At 38.3% G+C, this 20004-nt stretch overlaps 1 protein-coding gene across 3 annotated transcripts in view; it reads left to right on the top strand.

Moving 5' to 3' along the window:
* The window catches only part of PLPPR1 (phospholipid phosphatase related 1), a 269965-nt gene that overhangs the window by 137535 nt on the left and 112426 nt on the right, over positions 1-20004 (top strand). For all 3 annotated transcript variants that reach the window (XM_060153375.1, XM_060153373.1, XM_060153374.1), the window contains exon 2: positions 9628-9735. In XM_060153375.1, the coding sequence (XP_060009358.1) occupies positions 9673-9735 (63 nt within the window). In that variant the 5' untranslated portion in view covers positions 9628-9672. The remainder of the gene's footprint in view (positions 1-9627; positions 9736-20004) is intronic.

Below are 20004 nucleotides of genomic sequence, written 5' to 3'. Positions count from 1 at the left end.
TTTTTCCAACTTAAACTTTTAACTTTAAGGCATATACCTTTTAAAGCAACAATCTAAAGCAATTTTTTTTTAACAGTCAAAAGACCCCAGAGGTAGAATCCAGCTGAATAATTTCCCCTTTCAGTTTTACATTTTGAAATGTGTTCTGGCTTACATTTTGATTTCTAGGACTTTCAGACACTTCACTTTTCATTGTTCTTTGGGTCCAAGGTATAGAGGGTCTTAACTGGTTGGGGTGGGCAGAAGGGCTTGACCCAAGACCTACATTAGTACCATATTGTTCAGTTCATGCACGACCTGGAAAGGATTGACCAAGACCTAGATTAGGACTGCGTCAGGAGTAAGGAATGGACCCAGAGCAAATGTGAAATCAAACGATGGAGCTGAATGGCTGAGGCACACTGTTAGTGTCAGCATTTACTGTGTACCTACTATCTGCTTGGCACTGTGCAAAGTACAAAAGTTGCAGTGCTGAGCAAGACAGACAAACATTCCTAGAAAAGGAATAGATATTAAACAATTACACAATAAATACTCTGAAGGAGCATGGTAGTGTGTAATAGAACTGAACCAGTCAGGGCAATTAAGGAAACTTACCCATTGAAAATGGCATTTAACTGCAGATCTGAAGGAAGAGCAAATAATGGAGGAGGAAAGAGTTCTCCAAGATGTAGTACATGAGAGGTGAGAAAGAGCTTGGCATGTTGCAGAAACTGAGTGAGTGGCTGGAGTGCCAAGAGGCTGGGGATGGGCATGGGGTGGAGATGGTTGCAAAATGGGACTGGAACAGTCTAAAAGTTATAACAAGCTCAGACATTAGCCAGGCAATCTTGTGCCTTAGCTGTGAGAGGTCCAGCAACAGGGATCCTAGATGCAAGGGGACATGGCTGTCTGCAGACTATCCATTCAGGCTTAGGGCTGAAGTATGAACCAGGCATACTTGTAGGTTCAAAGGACTCACCTAGATAAATGAGCATCTATCTGAGTCCTAGTTACTGAGTGCAGTCCACATAGGACTGCAGGCTTGGAAAGAGACTGAGGTATGAGAGTGAGTCATCAGATTTAAGCAGTAGGAACAAAGCCAATGGCTGGTCATAGAGACCAGGCCAATGTAATACGGGAGCCCAGAGGGAACCTGGAACTATCCCCGGGTCTGAAAAGCCACTCAAGAACAATGTGGGGCCCTGGTACCTTCACAGGGCCCCAGAGTCTTTATTTTGTAAAGATTTGACTGAACTCTAGATTTTCCTGGATCGTGGGTCTCACGCTCTTTGTATCTCTCTGCCTTATTCTGGGCTGACTCAAGGGCTGAGCCATGGATCTAGCTGTGAGACACTGTGGAAGGGAGAGACTGGACCAAAAGGTGGGGGGGTGTCAATGCTACTCTCCTATAATGTGGGGCTTTCACACTGTCATTCTTTACAAGCTTTGAAAAGCATCTTTATAAGCTTTGAAAAGCATCTCTGAAATTGAACAGAGTAAAGCATTTCTCTTGAAAGCCTGAGTAGTACTGTCCTAAATCCCACACCATCTTGTGATGAAATCTCTTTTGCACTCATCTACAATCTCTTTCGATTTTTTCCTATCTCTTAATGTTTTAGTTGCTTTTTTAAAAAAATACATAGTTAGGTTTCCCAGCTTTGGGAAATTAAATGCACACTGTGATCCTGGTTGGAGGTAATGCACTGAATAGAAATGATCCAGAACAGCGAGGGGTAGGTCAATGCCACCAAGGAAGTTAATGCCTATTTAACACGTGTTAAAGATGAGCTGGATTTGGGGATTACGGCTCACCCTGAGTACTGGGGAACAAAATGAAGTGTAACTCTCACAACTCATTTTTCACCTTTTAATTTTCCCTTTTCTACTCCAATCCCCACCCCCCTTACCTCCAATTAAGATGTAGATCACATAAAAATAAGCCCTATTTTTCCCCTTGCTAGACATAATCTCATTTCAATCTTACACCAACCCAATTTTGAGGAAATCCTAGAAAGTTTGTGTTGTAGAACTCATGTCAGAGGTGCCTTTGATGCGCCCTGGGTCGTGGATTATGCAACATATTCTTGCTTCTGGGGCCCCGTGACACCAGGGGAAAGCACATCACTCAGTGGCCCAGGATCTCAATAAATACTCGGTTTCCTGCGACGGACAAAGAAAAACAACTCTCTAGGGATACTTTTGGTCCCTGGATGAGAAATGTTTTAATATTGGAGTTATTAGTTAACCCAAACTAAAGTCTTCTGCCTGCTATCTGGTGAGTTAGGTGTCTTTTAACCTGGGTTGGTGGGAACAGAAGGTATTCTTAGTCTCCTGTGAGCCCTGACGATGATTTTTCTCTAATCCTTTTGGATGGTTTCACTCCCGGCCTTAGCTAGTTTCTCCCATGCTCATCAGTACTCTGCTGAAGACTCGAGGGGACTCTCTGCAGGGCAACCCAACTCCATCTGTGCAGAATTCTCTCTGGTTCTCTGCCTTGTGAACTCCAGTCCCTTGGGCCTCCCCACATCCCCATCTCTGTCTATTCAACTCAGGGAGCTCACGGGCCATTCTTCTGGGTTCCCCTCTCTGTGCCGTGTACTGGAGACTCTCTCCAGGCAGTAAGCTAGGGCAGTTGTAGGGCTTTCCTCTGTTTGTTCCCATCTTTCAGGGATCACTGCCCTTTATTGCCTCACATCCAGTGCCTTGAATACCATCGGCTCATTTATTTTGTCTGTATCTTTTAGTTGTGCCAGGCATGAAATCCAGTCTTAGTTACTTTCACTTGGCTGAAAGCAAAATCCCTCCAGGGTTATTTTAAGGTTGTTTAACCTTGTTTTTGACACTCACTTTTTGAGGCCCCACTCCATATGAAGATAAACACATAATGAGTGATCTGACAGTAAATCTTTATTTTGCATGAAAAGATTTTTACGGCTTTTCTTTTGAAACTATTAATTTACAATTATTTAAAGTTTCTTAGCAAAGGAATTTTTAGAATTAAGAATTTCACCTACAAATCACTTTCAAATTAATTGTTAACACTAAATTGAGTAATGAAATTGCAAGAATTTTATATTTTTAGGTATACACTTACATAGTTATTCATTTGGTTTTACATAGTTTTGCTGCCTTTTTTAAATTTCTTATATATTTTCATGGGTTGTTAAATAGCTCACAGGCCCTGGGAGTTGGGCCTATAGTCCCCAGTGGGTAAAACAGCCCTGCTTTCTTTTGAGATTCAAAGTGGTAGTAACTACCACTTATAGTACCTCTGTTTCCCCAAATGCCAGTAAGGCATCTTGACAATTTCCATATTTTCCTCTGTTAGGTACTAGGCAGGAATAGGCTTGTCCCCTTGGGCAAAACTGTGGCCTTTATCCCTGGTGAAGCAAGTTCTTCACCAGCTCAAAAATTCTCATGTCCTAGGGCCTCTGCTTTCAATCCTTTGAAATTAGTGGTTCTCCCCCAAGGCTATCTCCATCCCCTGCTCCTTCCCACCTTGCAGGGGAGTATCTGGCAATGTCTGGAGACATTTTTAGTTGTCACAATATTGGGGGAGGAGTGTTGCTGCTATTGGTGTCTTGTGGGTAGAGGCCAGCGATGTAACTAAACACCAACGGTACTCAGGACAGCCCCTCACGATAAAGCATTTTCCAGCCCACAGTACCTACAGTGATGGGCTTGAGAAACACTGTCCTAAATCAATGTGGCCTCAGAATGCAGAACTGGGGCTTACTCAGAAAAGCACCATTTCTGCTGGCCTTGTCGCCTATTTGTTTTTTAGATTTTTGTCTTAGTGAACTTGATTAATTCATATCATTCTAACTTTGAAGGGAATCACCATGGTATTTTTAGCCAAATTAGCTCAAAATATTCTATAGAAAGAGCAAGCTCTAGCTTCCCTAAAATCATAGACTCTGGGCCCCTGAGGAGGGCCACAGGCTGTGACTTTGGCCACTGGAAATACTAGATTCACACCAAGGCTGGGCAGAAGGTCCACTGAAACATGGTGACTCTTTCTCAAGGGCATTTGTGCTCCTTGCTACTTCATTGACTGCTCAGCTAGAGCCGACTTTGCATAACTTAGAAATCAATGCATTTGTCCCCATCTAGCTATGACCATGCTCCATCACCATCCATTTCCAGTCTCACTAAAACAGATACTTTATAATCAGCAATTATTTTTGTATTTGTTCTGGGGTGAGTAGGAATTGTTACACTTCTTATGAACAAGAGGGAATTACATGGAAAATCCAATGGAAATACATGAGATGTCATTGACTCCTTTATTAGCCGGGTCTGTTTTATAATATACTTACCTGCCTAGAAATGAAGAGCTCTGTCTGAGTTAATTACTAGGAAACAGTACTGTCTGTCAATATTCTCTTTTTTCTCCTATGTTCTTATCTGATACGGAAATGAACCAACCTTGTATTTCTTATCCTTGAGGTGTTCTGCTTCTGAGTTTGTGTATAAAACGCTATGTGTATTATACATAAATTTTGGTAACATCTATACTTATCCTCGAATGTTTTCATTTGAGCTGGTAGTGATTTTAGTTTCCCAAACATATGTTAGGCCAGCTTATATCTTTGGAACCTTAGCTCTTGCCGTTCCCTTTAGCTGAAATGCTTCTCTTGTCCTCCTCTTATAGGGGAGCAGCTACCTTTATTTTAATCAACTTAAATAGCTATCTCCTCTAAGAAACCTTTCCTTAACTTTCTCCCAGCTAGGACTGTCTTATTACTTTTGTAGACTTTAAGAAATTTTGCCTTTGTGGACCCTTTTCTCTATTAAAGTTAAAATTTATATAGTTGAATTAGTATAAAACTGAATTTAATAATATATTAAAATATTTTTGTACCTAACCTAAAAATTTATTATTTAAAAAAAAATTTAAATGTTTTCAAAGGCCCCTAAAAGTATTATGGGTCCTAGACAGTGTATCTACTATGCCAGTTGGATAAGAGATCCCTGACCTCAAGAGTTAGAATTGGTCATTTGTGCTGCTATTGAAAAACAAATATACAAACAAGTATAGCAATCTATTCTTAATGACTATTAGTCCCTTAAACACAGGGTATTTGGCTAATTCATTGCTTCTAGTTGTGTCTAATGGGATACCTGGCATGAATTAGGGACTCACAACTGAACAAACAAATAATGCTATTCTGGTATTTTGAAACCTTGGGCACCAAAAGACTCAAATTCATGAGAACACAGCGGGGCTAGCCTATACGAGAACCTTGGTCACTGCCATTTGGTACTCTTTTAAAAAGACTTCTGGAGGCTTTTGCTTCTGAGAGGATGGAGTAAGATGTACGTTCCCCATCCCTCCCACTACATCAACCAAAAATCTTGGACGTTACATGTAGACAAAGCTCAGACAAAGAAAAGGTGCACTGGCTGGGGACCTCACATAACAACCAACACAATAGTGAGTTCCCAGGATTTCTTTTTACCTCATATCTCAGACTGGATATTGGAGAAGCTGGCAACCTGGGTTATTGATACTTGCAGACAAAACAGCCCCAAGAAAGCCTGCCACCTCTCTAGCCAAAGGGCCTGGAAAAGGGCAGCCTAGCAATGCAGCAAACTTTTAGAAAATAACCCTTTGACTATATCCAAAAACCACAGAAAAACTTCAGTCCTATCTCTGTCTCTGTCAGCAAAGACCAAGTGGGGACCCTGGACTTCTACCCTTGCCATGCTCTAAGGAGGCTCCCCTAGTCTCCTGCTGGGGTCATATCAGAGAAGGCCGAGTAGGGAACCAGGACTTTAGTTCATGCTGGGCCGTAATGAGTAGGCCTCCATCCCTGCTCTACAGTATCAGGGGAAAACATGGGGAGGAGCCTAGACTTTTACCCGCTTTAGGCAGTAATGAGGCATCCCTACTTCCTCCTCCCTGGAGTGGTATCAGAGGGGGACTAGTGGAAATTCAGTATTATTATTACACAACAATAGCAAGGCCATAGTGTCAGTGGAGGCCATGTGGGGAGCCGCAAAGAAGTACCTAACCCCCTCCCCAACCAGGGTGGTATCAATGGGGCCCTATTGAGGAGCCTGAACTCTACTGCTGCCCAGCAAAAGGGGTCCCTCCCCAACTAGCTGTCAGAGGAAGCCAAGTGGAGAACCCGGACTTCTACCTTCACATGGCACTAACAAGGTGACATTCCACATACCTACTAGAGGAGTGTCAGAGGAAGTATGATAAAACATAAGCTTTAAACAGGATCCTGAGTCTTGTAATGTAACAACCCAAGGTCAGTCGAAAATCACTCTTCATACCAAGAACCAGGAAGATCGCAAACTGAATAAGAAAAGACCATCAACAGACACCAAAACCAAGATGATATAAAATTATCTGACAATAATTTAAGTGGCCATCATAAAAGTACTTTAATAAATACTTACAGACATGCTTGAAACATGAAAAAATAGTCTCAGCAAAGAAATAGAGTTTCAGCAAAGAAATAGAAAATATAAAGAAAAAGCAAATATAAATTTTAGAACTAAGAAATATAACAACTAACATAAACTCAGTGGATGGACTTGGCTCAACACCATAATGGGGATGATAGAGGAAAGAGTCAGTGAACTTGAGGATAGAATAATAGAAAATATCCAATCTGAACAATAGAGAGAAAATAGACTTGGGGAGGGGTGATTAAGAGTGTCAGGGACATGATGGACTATAACAGAAGATCTAATATTCATGTCACGGGAGTCCCAGAAAGAGATGAGAGAGTGGGTTAAAAAGTTTTCCAGGAATAATGGCTGAACATTTTCCCAAATTTGGGAAAAAAACATAAACCCATAGATTCAAGTAGTAAGAAATCTCTAAGCAGCATAAACCTAAAGGAATCCACACCAAGGCACATTAATCGTCAAAAGACAAAATATACATCTGATAAGGGACTTTGTATTATCCAGAATAATACAAAGAACACTTATATCTTGAAAATACCCAAATCTTTTGTTTTTTTTTTGATTTATTTCACAAAAGAAGATAGAATAATGGGCAATAAGCACCTGAAAGGATGCTCGATATCATTTGTTATTTACAAAATGAAAACTACAATGAGATATTATCTCACACCCACTCGAATGACTATAATAAAAAAGATAGGCAATAAAAATGTTAGGATGTGGAGAAAGGAGAACGCTTATTGTTGCTGGCGGCAGTATAAAATGACACAACCACTTTGGAGAACACTTCTGCAGTTTCCTTTAAAAAATTAAACAATTTAGCATATGGCCCAGTAATTCCACTCTTAGGTATACATCTACAATAAAAGTATACAGATGTTCTTAGCATCATTATCCATAATACTGGATACAACCTAATATTGGATACAGCAAAAATTAGAAACTACCTACATTGCCACCAATTGGTAAAGGTTCTATAGCCATACGATGAAATACATTCAGTAATAAAAAGGAAAAATTACTGATATGTGCACTATGACATGAATAAACTTCAAAAACATTATGCTAAGAATCCAGGTCAAAAGACCACATATTGTATGATTATATTTATTTGAAATATCCAAAAAAAGCATATCTGTAGAGACATAGAGAATAGTGACTAGCTGGGCTGGAGAGGTGGTGAGGGAGGTGATGGTGGGGATGACATTTTGGGGGGTGAAGGAAAAAGTGCTAAAATTGTTTTATGATCATTGTACAACTTGGTAAATTTACTGAAAGATCATTGAATTGTACACTTGAAATGGGTGAATTATATGTGAAATATACCTTACTATAGTTACTGATTATGTATAATACACATACATAGATACATATATGTGTATATATATGCATATATGTAGCCTCCATACACATATAAAAAGCTAGTTTGTATTTTGAACCAGAAGAGTGAATAGAAAGGAGAATTTTATATGATATCCAAAGCCTGTCTTGTATTCTCCATTTCATTGCTATTTTTTATTAATTGTATGGAGAAGTCATCGAAAATACTAGGTATGTCTGATGCCTTTGTTTTTTCTGGTGCCCCTACCTACTTCAAGGTGATTAAAAATTTAATTTTCTTTTCAGATGTGTGGTTCTGTGTTTAGTTGTTGCTAACAGTAGGACTCATCTAAATCATAAATACTGATAAGTGAATTCTAAGATACTTGGATTAAGTGAGGATAAAATAAAACCAATACATGGTTGCCAAATCAGCTCAATGTGTGTTCTATGGATGGGTTCCTTTCTAATTGTAAACAAATATTATTTATTCCTAAATCATGAAATAGATGTGAAATAACAGATATATTATGAATATTTTATAACAGATAATATCCAATTTTAATTGAAAAAATTAAGTTGCCTAAAAATTAAATAATTTAAACACTATGATTGGCATGGACTTAATACTACACATAATGTTACATGTGATCAGGGAAAGTTTTAGTCGACACGTGAGAAGCTGGCATTTCAAAAAGAGAAGGAAATGTATTTTAAAGTTTTATTTTGGAAAAACATAAGGACGGACTTAAAGACAGAATTAAGTTAAAAACATTAATTCATGACCTTTAAGAAAAAATGCGGTTGGCCAGTTGCATAGACTAGCAGTCCCCATTGCCAGTCTTCGTATCACAATCCGTAAGAACTATTGGCAAGTCTGACACAGAAACAGAACAAACAAAAAATAATGACTCTCGAAAGCAGATACCTGAAACATGTCAAGTATTGCTTTGGATAGAGAATAAAAGGTATAGTGGAAAATTCTTTTTACTGGGCTGTGGAAGTTTCAGAAAAGTCTAAAATCTCTATTTGTTGTTGTTATTGTTTTAAGAAGAACCAAAATTAACTGATCTTTTAATACAGGAATATTCTCAGTTCAAAGTTAGGACAGAAGAGTTCTAACAAATATTTAAAATACTCTGCTATAGGCCAGCTACTCCATTCTTATAGTCAATGTTTTGTGTTTGGAAACACACACACACACACACACACACACACACACACACACACACACACACACACACACACACACACACACACACACACACACACACACACACACACACACACACACACACACACACACACACACACACACACACACGGCTGAGGGAACCCAGTGAGAGGGATCAGTGATGTATTAATCCAGAGTAGTTAATAGCCCTGCAGTCAAGGGAGCAAGGGCAGAGTGGTCACGGAAAGAAGTCAGGGATTAGTGCCTCAGTGCTAAATGTCAGCTCCAAAGGGAGAGGCGAAGGCGGAAATAAACGCGTCCCTAGATGGCAGACTGCAAGGATCAGGCACAGAAAGGGGAGATTCATACAGAATGGACAATAACAAATGTTTTGTCGCAAAAACTGCGTTCATGGCATGAGCACAGTCTACTGGGTTAAGGCACTGTGCAGCACCAGGCGATTAGAATTCTGTTCACTATAACTGTGTGCACAGGAGCTCCCTACCTGGTCATTTAGGCTCAAAGACTGTTCATGGCTAGTATACATTACTTTCTCTTCTCTGGACTGATTATTAGTCTGACTTGACTGTGTTGTAGATTAGTATTTTGCATTGTTTGTACACAGCTTGCTTATCTAGAGGGTAGCTGATATTTTTATGTAAATACCTAAAGGACTGCTAAACATATGGTTCTTAACACCATGCTATCTATTTCTATTTCAGCCTGGACAGTTTAAGACGGTGCAGCCTTGCTACATGTTGTAAGAAATGGCTGTAGGAAACAACACTCAACGAAGTTATTCCATCATCCCGTGTTTTATATTTGTTGAGGTAGGTGTATTTATTTGCCTTTACAGACAAATTGGAATAATTGTAGCAGTTTTTATGCTGAGAAGTTGGATTATTTTGTAAAATTATTTAATCTTATGATAATGAAATTTTGATAGCACACATATTGGTAAAGAATTAATGAGATATGCCAAGTGTTTCTTGAATAGGAAACCATAGAACAAGGTTCATGTATGGGGTACAAAATGTGTTTTATTAGATTTCTTTTATTTTCAGTGGTGACTTGAATATATTATTAATTATGAATGCAGCATTTTGATTAAATTATTTTTTAAAAAATCAATATCATGTTTTAGGAATTCAATAAATGAGGTTTACAGATGATGTTAGTTGATGGCCTTTTGCCTTGGAGCCCATACAGAGAAAAAGAAATCTTAGAGTTGACTCTCTCCACTGGGCAGTTTTCTTTAGTGGGATATTGAGAACTTGTATAGTGTGCAACTTCTTTTGTTCATAAATGATTTTGTTGAGTTGCTCCAACTTTGTACCAGCAAACAATTTCTCCAGCATCTTTTGGGTTAAACTTCCTGCACCCTTTCCCCACTGTACCTCCCTTTCTATAATGTTTGCTACGGAAGAGACAAAGACTTGGAAATTTTAGGAAATTCGGAATAATAGGATGAAAAAAAAAGCTACTCCAGGTTATCTCAAAATAAGATGTTTATTTGCCAGAGACGATATTATATCTGCCTTCTCCAAGAGATAGAGCATCTACTCCAAGAGATAGAGCATCTAACAGATTGGTTTTTATCCTGAAAATTGTGTTTAAAATATGACGATATAAAGAGCTAAAAAGTAAATGTCCTAAGTTTCCTTTCTGGGTAACTACCCCTATAGTCTCTCCATCCCAAGGATCAGCTGTAGCTTGTTCTTACGTTATGGGGCAGGGGATCTTTTTGCCTGAGTATGGGAGGACTATGCACGTTGATCCATTTTATTCCCTGTGTGAAAACAGACACTTGAATTAAACCACTACTGATGTTAGCAAACATGTACTTTTAGTACATATGTTATTTAAACACAGCCTATGAATCAATGAAACAAGTTTGGTTTTTGTTTTGTTTTTATCTTCTAGCTCTTGAAATAACTTTAGCTGTTTACATAGTCAGTTGGATAATTTTGAGCATTCCGATTTGGGGGCCAAATATATATGTTTGGCCGATCCTTGAGTTTCACCTCATAGATATCCCTTGGTAGTTTAGATGAACAAATATTACTAGATGATTTATTTTCTGGTGATATTTGTGAACCTGTTTGTATTGCAGAACCAGGTGGAAATATAGGAGATTAGGTTGGGACAGAGGTGTTGATAGAAGTTAAGATACTCAGACTCAAGCTATATCTCTGAAAGGGTAAACAAAGAACTCATCTCTCAACATAAACACATATTCTTAATACTCTTATCTTGCTGTACAAGGCCAAGAATAACTCCTTTCAGACAATAACTATACATTATATATATTGTGGGTTCTAGTTACTATTGTTCATATTGAAATTGTAATGTAGAAAAAGGAGTCCTTTCTCCCACTGCTCATGGGGGAAATGGTAGAAGGCTGTAACACTATATTTTTCAATGTTAAAACCCCTTCTCTTTTGTCATAAGAAAAATAAAATTTTAAAGTAAACTAGGGGAAATTTAGAATAAGTCACCTGTCATCATCCTTACCCTCATGGTAGCAATTTTATTTTAAATTTTCTTAAAAATAGAACAGGAAACAAACCTTAAAGTAAGAGATTTAATTTATTTCTGGAAGCTCTATCTCTAAAGATTTTCAGCCCTCTAATGTGTGAACGATGAGCTTGATGGGTAGAGCAAACAACAAAAGACATAAATTAGTCTTTGTATGCCTTAACCTGACACAGACATAAATATAAGAAAAATCTTGGAGAGGAAAGATAGCTTATTCTTTTTCTTGCTGTATTGTCATTCTTACTTTGCATAGAGGTTTAAGACATATCACTGACTTATCTGAAACAATCAGGAGAAAGAAAGAGAGGAAGTGAAGTAGAATAAAGTAGAAACTGAGAAGGGAAGAGGTGACTCTCAAAGTGGCTTTCATGATTCTCATGCATTTCATTCATCAAATGCTTATTGTTATATGTACCCCATGTTCATTGCTGCACTATTTACAATAGCCAAGATATAGAAACAACCTAGGTGTCCGACAATAGATGAATGGATAATGCAATTGTGGTGTATATATACGGTGGAATATTATTCAGCCATCAAAAAGAAGTGAAATACTGCCATTTGTGACATGTATGGTTCTCAAGGGCATTACACTAAGTGAAACAAGTCAGTCAAAGAAAGACAAATACTGTACGATTGTGAAATATAAATATGTGGAATACATATGTGGAATCTGAAAAGGAAAAAAAAAACAAGCTCATAGATACAGAGAACAGATTTGTGGTTGCCAGAGGTGGGGGGGTACAGTGAAGAGGACAGAAGTGGGTAAAGGGAGTCAAAAGGTTAAAAAAAATTGTTAAAGTCTCTTCTGAGATTGTGCAACAAAACTTTGAGTAAGATCCAATGGGAACAAAACAAAAGAAAATACTTATTATTTACCTGCATTATAACAGGAATATCAGAAAACTTGATCAAAAATAACTTGGTTAAAATGTCAATATGATCAATAAATATCTCTTCACATTGCTTTTTAATTATGAAAATATTCAAACAGAGAAAATAATATAACAGACATCATTGCACCTACCATCAAGACCAAATCTTAAAATTATGCCATATGTGCTTCAAATATTTTTTCAAGGAATATAAAATATTACAGCTATGGCTGAAGTCCTATTATCCTAGATCCGGAAGTAACTACAATTGACCCTTGAACAATGTTGATTTGAACTGCACGATTCCACTTATATGGAGATGTTTTTCAATAGTAAACACTACAGTGCTACACAGTCCATGGTTGGTTGAATCCGTGGATGTGGAGGAACCATGGATCTGGAGTTCTGACTATAAGTTACATGTGGATTAACCCTCGCATCGTTCAAGGGTCAGTTGTATGTATGTGAAGTTAGAGGCTTCATTCCCTTGCATGATTCTTATGCGTATTTTCATATTTTCCCTACATGTCCATATATTCATAAATTATATTTTAGGGAGATTTTACATAAATGATACCATAATGAACTTTCTTTTTGCAACTTACCTTTTCATTCAACATTATGTTTCTGAGATTTGTCCAGATTGGCAATTCATTCTTTTTAATTGTTGCATATTATCCCATTGTGTGACTATACCTACTGAGGGATGGTTTGGTTGATTCTTTGCTGTTTATTTTTTTTAAGTTTTATACTCTTACAGCTTTTTTATTTTTTCTTTTTCTGTAGGAAATATTCTTATTTCTGTCTCTATGCACATGTGTGCAAGGGCTTTCCTTGGATTGCCTAGTGGTGGAATTGTGGGGAGATGATTACATTTTCCAGTTGTTTGTTGCTTCATTATAGAAACAATATTAATATTTTAAATCAGTTTTCTTGAAAAAACTTTGTTAAACTTGATTATTGGTTTTACTAGTATCTGTATATTTCTTAGATTTTTTTTCAGTTATATAATCTGCAAGTAGTAGCAGATCTGTTTTTTCTTTTCTGATTGTTACAATTAATTTGTTTTTCTTATTGCTTTGGCTAAGGCCCCCAGTGTAATATTGGATAAAGACAGTGGTAGAGGACATCCTTACCTTGTTGCTGATTTTAAAGGAAATACTTCAAGTGTTTCAATATTAAATTATAAATAAGCATGGACTTAGTTTTTCTGTTCTGCCTTCTAAATTAGATTCCTTGTTTGAATCCCCCTTTATGTTACAAATTATAGATTTTATTTCTATTCTTTTAAAGCTTAGTCCTAAATTTTAAATATATAAACAACAAAAATTGAGGTTAATCAATAGCTCTATGCTTCTTTTAATGCTATTTTTAGGTCACTTCAGGACCTGGAGTGTCATTCATGATTTTTATATCTTCCTTAAATTTTTCGTTAATTTTTCAGTCAGGGCTTCAGTGACTTACCCGCATATTCATCAGTTTGGAGGTTTTTTTCTTACCATTCCTCCTTTTATTCTTCTCCTTCAGGATTTAATTTCCTCATGAAATTTATCCCTTAGTAGTTGTTTCAGGAAGGATCTAGTGAATTGTAAAACTTCTTAATATTTATCTGAAGTCATCTTTACATTACAATTAATCTGGAATGGTGATCTCTCTTGGCATTGAATTCTAGATTGACTAGTTTATTTTCTACTCTCAGAACTTTCATAATGTTAATCCATTTCACTCTCTTTCCATCCCATGTCTTTATTGTTGCTATAAAAACTCTTTTCTCTTATTACTGTTCTTAATAGGTAATCCACTTTTTCTCTCCAGTTGCTTTTACATTTTTCTTTGGTGTCCTGAAATTCAGTATAACATGTCTAAGTGTGTATTTATACTGGCTAGGACTTGTTTTACATCTTGAATATGAAGCCATGTTTATACCAATTCTATAAAACTCTCAGACATCACATCTTCAAATATTCTCTTCCTCCATTCTCTGTTCTCTTCTTCTATTTGATGTATGTTGGATTTTCTCATTCTTTCTATAGTCCATGTCTCTTAACCCATCTTTTTTTAATATCTAGAAGTTCTATGTGCATTTAAAAAAAATCTGTTTTTATGGTATTTCTATGCTTATGGTTTTTATTTTTTATTCTTTCAGATTATTCTCTTTTCTGAAATTCCTGATATTGTGATCCTCCTGTATGTTGTGTCCGTTGTCTCTAGCTCATGGTGGATTGTTTATTTCTATTTTTAATTATTCTTAGCTCATTTTCGGCAGAGCTTGCTTCCTCTGTAGAATGCTTCTGGGCCTTAGGGTTTAAGAGTACCTCTTTGGAAAGTTTTTACATGCATGTTTCTCTTGGGTTTACACTACTATATTTGTAAGTCAAATTTGCACAATCCCAAAGTATAATCAAAGTTCATCTTCCTTGTAGTCTTCCTGTGCCAGCAGGTGGATTTACATAGAACACTTCTTCTCGGAAGTGAAAAGCAAGCTTTCAGGAATTCTGGGTTTTACATAGGAGTCTCAGTTCCAACTCAAGTCCTCAGGATGTCCTATCCTCATGGACATTAAAACCCAAACCTTGTTACTAAGATTGACATGTACCCCTTTCTCTAGTCCCACTTAGGTTCACCTATCATCAGTTTACTCAGTTACCACTCTTATTTTCGGTATGCTTTTTGATTGAGCTCACCTGTGAATTAAAAAGAAAGAAAAACGCTAACCATTGCTTGTAGATGTTTGCATTAGAATGTTTTCATGCCATCTTTGTTCCATGAATGCATTCATTCATTCAACACTCACTTTTTTAGAACTTATTTTTCTCTCCCAAGTCATTAAGTGTTTTGCTCTTTTTGCATACTTTACATACTAACTAGGTTTCTGTAACTTGGATCTCACCAAGTTTTTTGCAGGTCCATGGCTGTTGGGCCATGTTTAACATGTGTGGGAGATGGAGGGTGGGGATGAGAGACACAAAGTGCCCACAGGTGGAGCACTGATGGGGCCGGGGGTGTGTGTTTTATTTGTGGCAATTGGTGAGGAGAATAGATGCCAACCAGTCTCTAAAATTCAAATGTGCTGACAAAGCAGGAGCCTGCCTTCTGGGTGAATTTTTCACTTAGAAGGCTGAAACAGTGCTAGAGAGGCTATCTGACAAAGCAGCATGCAGCAGGAAAGCTCTCATGACGGTAACAAGTCAGGAGAGCATTGCTCTAGGTAATCCTTGAATGTCACAAACCAAAATAAGGGTTACGATGTCACTGGAGAGAGAGCAAAGTTTGTAGATTAAGAGAGTACATACAGAAGGTAATGGGCTGAAATGAGGGGATTAACAGTGGGAGGACAGCAGAACAGATTGAGAAGTATGATATGCAATGGGTAATGCAGGTGCTTCCAGAAACCAAGACCTCGAATGTTAGATATTCAGAAAAACGTCTCGTATACATCTCCCAGTGTCAGCTAATCCTTAAAATGTACCTTTCCGGGTTTCCCTGGTGGCGCAGTGGTTGAGAGTCCGCCTGCTGATGCAGGGGACGCGGGTTCGTGCCCCGGTCCGGGAAGATCCCACATGCCGCGGAGCGGCTGGGCCCGTGAGTCGCGGCCGCTGAGCATGCGCATCCGGAGCCTGTGCTCCGTAACGGGAGAGGCCACAACAGTGAGAGGCCCGCGTACCGCAAAAAAAAAAAAAAAAAAAAGTACCTTTCCATGCTGGCTTAAGCCTCTTAAATGGAAGGGCCTTGACAAGAGACTAATGACTTTAAGGGCCAGAATATAAACTTTTCTATCACTAATGAGAGGGAACTTCAGAATCACTAAAGTTCCGATATGTCCCACAACAATATTTCTGGCCAGCTTTCATCTCTTCACTGATCTGGTTCTACTAGAGCAAGTAAAAAAGAGCAAATGCTGAACTAGACAAAAGCTAGAAAAGTCAGAGGGTGTAGGTAAAGTGGTAGAAAGTTACCAACCTATAAATGAACATGAGGACATCAACTTCCTCATCCTCATTTTTACTCCTTGAAATCAATAATATTAATTTTGGGTGAGGACACATGTACAACAAAGTATCTTCAAAAAAGCGATCAAAATAATCAAATATTCTTTGTGGTTTTCGTCCTTAGTCCATTTTTCTCTTTCTCTCCCTCTGCCTTCCCTACCTCTGTCTCTCCCTTTTACTATATTTCTGATCCCCCTCCCTCTCTCCATGCTTTCCTTCTCTCTCTCCTTTTCTCTGTCATTTCAACAATACCTCCCATGCTTAAAGATCTACAAACGGAGAATTTCCCTGAGGGAAAACACACTCAAACTGGTCATTGAAGTATAATTTTTTTCCCTAAAAATAAGAATACAAGCTGTTTGAGATCTCACATGTCCCCAAAATCAATACTGGTGTACTTTTGCAAAATACTTAAGGCTGAGATACCCCTTTTGACAAATCTTCCCCAGATATCAGTGGATTCCTCTCAAGACAATTTCACTGCATTCTCTGTAAAATCATGAAAAACTCAGTCAAGTCTCTTTCAAATATATTTGTGCTAACAGCAAAACTCTAAATGGAGCTTAGCTTCCTTGGCAGACAGTATTAAGTACCAGGAGTTGTACATAATGAATGCAACTGTTGCTTGATATGTATAGATGTGACAGTTTTATCATTTTGACAGTTGCTTGTACTTGCAATTGTCGTTGCCTTTTTTGACAACTCATTTTTCTCAGCTGTAACCTACAAGGTGATTGTTATAAATCCCAGCCTGAAGGTAAATAATCTCATGATGTTCTGCAAGAATTGGGTGATTCTGAGTGTCTTTCTCCAGGGCCAGAAGTTAAGGAATTCCGCCTCATCATTTTTGGACAATGAGTGCCATTTCAGTATCTTTGTTTCATGCGCCTCAAATTTTAAAAGAAGAGTTGCTTGGCCTTGCTTTCTGCTCTTTACTTGCAGCTGCTAAGATTTAGCAGCTCTGATTGCCTTGTTTCTGAGACTTAGATTGCATTTATATTTAAGTCACATTGGGATCTTTTTCTCCTTTTAAAAGAAAAAGAAAAAACTCTGCTGGTTCTTGCAAGGAGAAAGTATCAAAATCTTATCCTCATACATAGTAGAGTAGAATGAGAAAATAACTTGATGTCAGAAGCACTGGGTTTGAGTCCTGGCTCTGCCATTTACTGCTGCTAGAAACTTGCGCACCTTCTTTGAACCTCAGTTGCTTCATCTGTGAAGTGGAAATAGAAACAGCTTCTTCCTGAGCACTTTTGAGAAATGAGGTAATACGCCTGAAAGTGCTTGTTAAGTAATAAGTGGTTAATAAATGTTAGCATAAAAATAATTTAAAATAACAGATTCTACCCAATATAAAACAAAATCAACAAAGATGAAAAATAAAACTAACCAAACACATACTCACACACACATATACATGGACACCAAACCCCTGACAATTAGAGAGGAACTCTGGCAGATTAATCCTCAGATATGCAACATTCCTGGTCTTAGGGGGATAATGTTTTTAGAATATATTGAGATGTTATCGGGTAAGGTTTCAAACAAAGTAATGAAAAATCTGTGGTCTTTTAAAACTTGCAATGACAAATGCACGTTATAAAGTACTTTCCCATGCATTTCCTTATTTAATCATCATTTTGACTACTGTTTGCAGTACTGGGGCAAAAGGACGATGCCAATATTTAGGTATCTATTTTTCATATTATCAAAATACCAATGTTGAGAACCATCCACACCCAAGTGCCGTGTCCCAGGTTCTACCCAAGAATGCTTTCCTTAACTCAGCCACCTACTTTGTGTCGTTTTCCAGACCACCTTATTCCCATGCTGTATACAATGTGGTAGCATGCTTCCTATCAGTTTCCCTAATAATTGACATAGCACCTTAAACCAAGCATTCTTCATGATGTTGCATGAATGCACCAATACTCTGATCCTCATAGAATTTTACATTCTACCCTATGGGTCACGAGCCCAGACAATCATGCCAAAGTAATGACAGACTCTGGACTGAACAGTTATATTCTTCAAGAGCTATAAAAACATCGTGTCCCTACTGCAGTATATTATTTTGCACAGGCTGCAGGTGAATTCATTCTTTGCTTTGTGATGCATTTTTCTTATAAAATTCATCCTTTAAATATAATATGAAGCAGTCTAAGTTGTCACCGATATGTGTGGCTGGCCAAACTCTTTGTATTTCTCTTGATGTAATCTTGGAATTAGGATTCAAGCCTAATTTTTAAACCAATGCAATGTTATGATCATTTATTCTAAAACAACAACAAAAAAAAACCCTCGAATTCAAATCTATCTCATAGCATATAAAAATTATAATTTATAGGAATGTTGAAATAGCAATCTGTAGGGAGAAGCAGCTTGGCACTGTGTCCCAAAATCTTCAAGACTTTATACTCCCCTTTTGACCCCAAAAGCACACTTTTTTAATTGAAGCATAGTTGATTTACAATGTTCTGTAATTTCTGCTGTACAGAAAAGTGATTCAGTTATACATATATATACATTCCTTTTGATGTTCTTTTCCATTATGGTTTATCACGGGATATTGAATATCGCTCCCTGTACTATACAGTAGGACCTTGTTGTTTATCCATCGTATATATACTAGTTCGCATCTGCTAATCCCAAAATCTCAATCCTTCCCTCCCCCTTGGCAACCGCAAGTCTGTTCTCTACTGTCTATTGCTCACACCTGCTCATGGAGGATTCCAGAAGCTCTCCAGTCTTCCCTGGTTAAGCCTGGGATTGATACCAATGCTCATGAAGCAGTCTCTGGGCTCTTGTTACCCAGAGAATTAGAGAATTTTGTTCATCAGCTCCAGCCATGCATATCCATTTTCTCAAGCAAAGAAGCCACATAAAGGTGCCTCATCCCGGCCTTCCCTGGTGGCGCAGTGGTTGAGAGTCTGCCTGCTAATGCAGCGGACACGGGTTCGAACCCTGGTCTGGGAGGATCCCACATGCCGCGGAGCAACTAGGCCCATGAGCCACAACTACTTACTGAGCCTGCGCGTCTGGAGCCCGTGCTCTGCAACAAGAGAGGCCGCGATAGTGGGAGGCCCGTGCACCGCGATGAAGAGTGGCCCCCGCTTGCCACAACTAGAGAAAGCCCTCGCACAGAAACGAAGACCCAACACAGCAAAAATAATAAATTAATTAATAATCTCCTACCCCCAACATCTAAAAAAAAAAAAAGGTGCCTCATCCCTACCACTGCTGGCTTTGCTCCCATGGGGGATGCTAATATCTCAGCCACTGGTACTTGTCTACACAGAGGATAGGAGAAAACCCTGCTCCCAACTTGATGTTTCACTTGGTCACCTGAACATCAGGGGGAGCTGCTGTGTCTCTACAGCCTTCTGTTCACAGAACTCAGACCTGACTGAATCCACGTACTCGTGGAAGAACCAAAACCTAAGGCAGACACACTTGTCTCCTCTATTCGTGTTTTTCCTTCCCCTTTTTCCATGCAGATTAGTTCATGGAAAATGTTGTTTTGTGGACCATCAGCTGCATTGACTTCTCAGACATGCCAGGTGTGTTCGGGTCATGGCAGTAGATATTGTAGCCTCCAAGCCAGATAACCTCTCCATTCAAATTCTGCAGCACAGCTGTAAAACGTGATGCCATTTTGGAAATATGCATATGTGGCTATATAACTGCCTAGAAAGAA

The sequence above is a fragment of the Lagenorhynchus albirostris genome, chromosome 7, assembly GCF_949774975.1.
Source record: "Lagenorhynchus albirostris chromosome 7, mLagAlb1.1, whole genome shotgun sequence".
NCBI classification, from domain to species: domain Eukaryota; kingdom Metazoa; phylum Chordata; class Mammalia; order Artiodactyla; family Delphinidae; genus Lagenorhynchus; species Lagenorhynchus albirostris.
Note: the sequence above shows the minus strand (reverse complement) of the source record. Positions and strands in the feature narration are given on the sequence as shown.